This window comes from Ranitomeya variabilis, chromosome 1, assembly GCF_051348905.1.
Source record: "Ranitomeya variabilis isolate aRanVar5 chromosome 1, aRanVar5.hap1, whole genome shotgun sequence".
In the NCBI taxonomy this organism is placed as follows: Eukaryota; Metazoa; Chordata; class Amphibia; order Anura; family Dendrobatidae; genus Ranitomeya; species Ranitomeya variabilis.
In genome coordinates this window covers 362,082,794-362,087,480 of record NC_135232.1, presented here as the reverse complement: position 1 = coordinate 362,087,480, position 4,687 = coordinate 362,082,794, and the positions used below count along the sequence as shown (strand labels likewise).

At 39.2% G+C, this 4,687-nt stretch overlaps 1 protein-coding gene across 1 annotated transcript; it reads left to right on the top strand.

Moving 5' to 3' along the window:
* The first annotated feature begins 723 nt into the window (after positions 1–723).
* Positions 724–3,381, top strand: LOC143795567 (posterior protein-like). Its single transcript, XM_077281014.1, has 3 exons — positions 724–2,064; positions 2,287–2,298; positions 3,343–3,381. Exons 1-3 carry the CDS (start codon positions 724–726, stop codon positions 3,379–3,381), a joined length of 1,392 nt encoding a protein of 463 aa, XP_077137129.1.
* Positions 3,382–4,687: the final 1,306 nt, after the last annotated feature.

Here is a 4,687-nt window from a genome sequence, read left to right as displayed (position 1 = left end):
CGCACCAGCCGGAGGACTAACTACCCCTAATAGATGAAACACAGTCCTGGCTTGCCTCCAGAGGAAAATTCCCCACAGGAGATAGTAGCCCCCCACATATAATAACGGTGAGTTAAGGTGAAAAGACAAACGTAGTATGAAAACAGATTTAGCACAGCGAGGCCCACTAACTAGATAGCAGAAGGATACAATAGTGGACTTCGCAGTCAGCTACAAAACCCTATCAAAAACCATCCTGAAATTACCTTAAACTCATGTGCCAACTCATGGCACCGGAGTGGCAATTTCAGCCCACAAGAGCTTCCAGCTGCAGAGAATCACATAACTGCAAACTGGACAAAACATACAAAAATAGACTAAGGACAGAAATGTCCAACTTAGCTGGTCAGCAGACTGGGAGCAGGTACATGCAACAGAAAGACTCTGGTTACATTGATGGCCGGCATTGGAATGACTGAGGAACAAGGCTAAATAGGAAACTCCCACATCCTGATAGAAACAGGTGAAAAGCTCACAAGACACCAGTACCACAAGCGACCACTGGGGGAGCCAAATAACCGAATCACAACAGTTTACCATGTCAGTGTCGATAAATCTTTGGAAGACCAGTACAATGACTTGATAGCCCAATGTAAAATCTTTAATAATAAGTTGAATAGTAAAGTGCTGAGCAAGAATTTGAAAAAGGAAAAGTTAAGCAATGAAATCTCAGTGTTGCTGAAGATGAAAGAGTTGGCTGAATTAAAAGAAGCAAGTTATTTGATGCAAAAGATACAAGTCAAGGAGGACATAGACAAAATTAGTGATTCTGTTATTGGAATTTCTGATAAAACAGCTAGTAAAATACATGGTTTGCAATCAGATGTAAATGAATTAGCTGTGAGAAATAGACAGTTGGAGGAACAATTGAAGGAGTATAGACTGAGCCTCACTTCACATGCAGCTCAGGTTTATTCTTTAGAACTGAAAAATAGTCAAATGGAGAAGTTAATTGCAACACTGGAGAGTCAACTGGATAAAGCTAATTGTCAATTGCATAACAAAGAGCGATGTATACAGTCTCTGACATCAAAGAAATGCAGCACTGAGACAGTCAATGTATGTACTCTTTCTAATGAGGGTACAATGGATGCCGGATATAGATCTCCATTGATTGATAATTCTCCATTGCTCACTATTTCTGAGAAGCTTCATCTGTGTCAACTTCTTGGCAAATTTGAGTCACATATTTCTCCAGTCATTCTGTCCAATAGATTTGAACATGTTGTCCAACAGTATAATCTGAACAATAAAAATGCTTGGTCTCTATTACAAGTTTGGCTTCCAGGGCCAATTGCAGGACAACTAAAAACAGAACAAATGGGTGATAGTTGTAATGGTGCAGAGATAAGAAGGAAGGAATTGCAACGCATCATAGGTGGACGAGACATTAGAGGTGAAAATGCCCTAGCAATGACCAGATTCAGGCGATATGATGATCCGTTGCTCTTTTGTAATAATTATCTGTCCCTATATAGGACTGTTTACAACTGTCTGGAAATGTCTCAGGATGATGCTAATTTCCTATGTTCAATGGCAAATCATTGCAATGTAGATTACACCACAAGAATGACTCTAAGGAATAATAGCTCCTATGAAAACTTTGTGAATATACTTAGGGACTGGTGTAATGAGTCTAAAGAGCAATATGAACCATCAGAAAATGTATCTGCTGTATACAGACCCAGAAGGCAAGGATATGTTAGGTATTGTTATAAATGTGGTCAACCAGGACACATTAAACGGTATTGTAATACACCTAACGTGTACCCAGAAAGAAAAAATCATTCACTGCACCAAGAAATTGATAGTGTTGAGGCTGAAGAGGAAAGTATCTCCTATAACACAGAGTTCATAGAGACATGTGAGGAGATAGGTAATGTAGAAGCTGGCCCTGATACAACGGCACCAAAACCAGAAACATTGCGGAATCCAAATGACAAAAGTAAGACAGAAAAACATCAGGAGATGTCATATAATAAACAACAAAAGGAAGGTGCTAATATCCCTATGATCGATCCATGGGTATCTCTACCATTCTGGTTATTTTGGAGTTGGTCACAAATTGCCCTACCACTGTTGCTAAACTGCCCAGCACCATTTGCCAATATGGTTGGGTAAGCATAGAGAGGCTTTGGCTGCCATGTTAGATGTGAATCAATTAGCATATGGATACTGGACAGGATAAAGTAATGTTTTGTGTATGGTTTGAATTTGTGTTCTAACTATGTCTGTGTTTCTTTTTAGACTGGAGACCATGTATTATGTGATATTAAAGCAAGGAGATTAACCAATGTGTTTTGTTCAACAGGCCATATACAGCACTGTATCCATAGATGAAACAGGTTATTTCTCTGCAATAATTAACTATATGAATGCATTCATAAGGCCAAAATTAAATCCACGTGGTTTAGACAATGAGCTCAAAGTTAAAGGTTTAAGGGTACTGTCACACAGTACCATTTTGATCGCTACGACGGCACGATCCGTGACGTCGCAGCGATCGTATGATTATCGCTCCAGCGTCGTAGACTGCGGTCACACGTTGCAATCACGGCGCTGGAGCGATGCCGAAGTCCCCGGTAACCAGGGTAAACATCGGGTAACTAAGCGCAGGGCCGCGCTTAGTAACCCGATGTTTACCGTGGTTACCAGCGTAAACGTAAAAAAAAACAAACAGTGCATACTTACATTCCGGTGTCTGTCCCCGGCGTTCTCCTTCTCTCCACTGTGTAAGCGCCATAGCCGGCAAGCACAGCGGTGACGTCAGACGTCACCGCTGTGCTCGCTTTCCGGCTGGCAGACGCTCACACAGTGGAGAGAAGCTGAGACGCTGGAGGACAGACACCGGAATGTGAGTATGTACTGTTTGTTTTTTTACGTTTACGCTGGTAACCACGGTAAACATCGGGTTACTAAGCGCGGCCCTGCGCTTAGTTACCCGATGTTTACCCTGGTTACAAGCGAACACATCGCTGGATCGCTGTCACACACAACGATCCAGCGATGTCAGCGGGTGATCAAGCGACGAAAGAAAGTTCCACACGATCTGCTACGACGTACGATTCTCAGCAGGATCCCTGATCGCTGCTGCGTGTCAGACACTGCGATATCGTAACGATATCGCTAGAACGTCACGAATCGTACCGTCGTAGCGATCAAAATGGTACTGTGTGACAGTACCCTAAGTAATTGTTTGCAAACAATTAAACGAGTAGTTGTCCCATTGTGATGACTGTGTATTGTATTTACCTAATGCATGATTGTTTGTTGTGTATGTATGTTCTTTATCTTGTTTCACAGGTAATAGTCTTCAATCAGGACCTGAAGTTGGATGGCTAATTTACATGATAGTGCCAACTAGTGCAAAGCTGAGGTTTCTATATGAAATCTGCAGATCCAGCTTAACCACTTTGCTCATCTTTAGTCATCATGAGACAGATAAAGTTGAGTTGCCCTAATTGTTTTATGTTTGTCTGTTTTATGTCGGACTGTGCAATGCATTGAATCACAGTATTATTACTATTTATTTTTTTTTCTCTTTTAAATATTATTTTTGCTCAGAATTTTTTTTTTAACATCCCTAATCATTATTTTGAAATGTTTCTTACCTCACATTTAAATTTTATTTATTTTTCTCCCTTTCTTTTTGTTTGATACCAAGTGTTGGTATCAAAGGGGCGTAAGTGTAACAATTACCATGCAATACCATAAATGCAATGGTGTTAGAATTTTTGTAATTAAAATTTTATTTTTGGAATTTATTTATTTTTCCACGTTTGATATATTTATTTTTTGATTCTTGTAAAAGAAACAATATATAGATTACAACTGCTAAGAATCTGATACTGCTCTTGTTCTTTATTTCCAGGATCTATGATGGAGCATAAATTTGCATCCTGGATGAGCTATGATTTGATGGCAATTTGATTCATAAACAACTTTTATGGAACATCTTCTTGACATGAATTGACCTGTATCTAAAAACTCGTGGAAGGCCATGTTTTAACTGGGCATTGGATACCCCTCATATACTGTTACCGTGTGCAGCAGCATGAGTCGCATCGGATATATTGTTGTGAACTATTCATGTTCTGCATTTATTAGATATATTCAAAGCAGAAGGGGATTGTCTCAAAATATGACTAGCAAACATCATGATCAAAATGAATTAGGAGGTTACCCATCTATTGGAAAACAATGCTAAGGGTTATTGGTGGGAGGTAATATTTTGTCATTCAAATGCAGCAAATGGCATTCTGAATTATTTAATCTATCTGATTTTTGTTCTACTCATTATTTCTCCAATTTTGTCCCTGCTACAAAATATACATGTGCTATGTAATCTGTTACTTAAATAAGATGATTCAGATTGTAAATGTGAAAGAACAAACCGCTGTTAAAATTGCATCATGTGACACAAATGTACAAAGTCACATTGAGTTAGAGGAAATCGTAGTATGTGAGAACTGTGACAGAAGAGGGCACAGTAGGAGACTGTATGATTCCAGAATGAAACAAAATAGGAAAATCGTAGTGGGAATAGAAATCAAGCTATAACAAAGTTAATTTTTTTTTTGGAGTGAATGTTGGCAGATTGTGAAGTGAATGTGTCAAGACTCCTTGCCCTAAGAAGAATTGACTACAG

What these genes read in the sequence shown, in the direction of transcription:
- LOC143795567 (XM_077281014.1), top strand. Translation starts at nt 724, where the DNA reads ATGAAAGAGTTGGCTGAATTAAAAGAAGCAAGTTATTTGATGCAAAAG.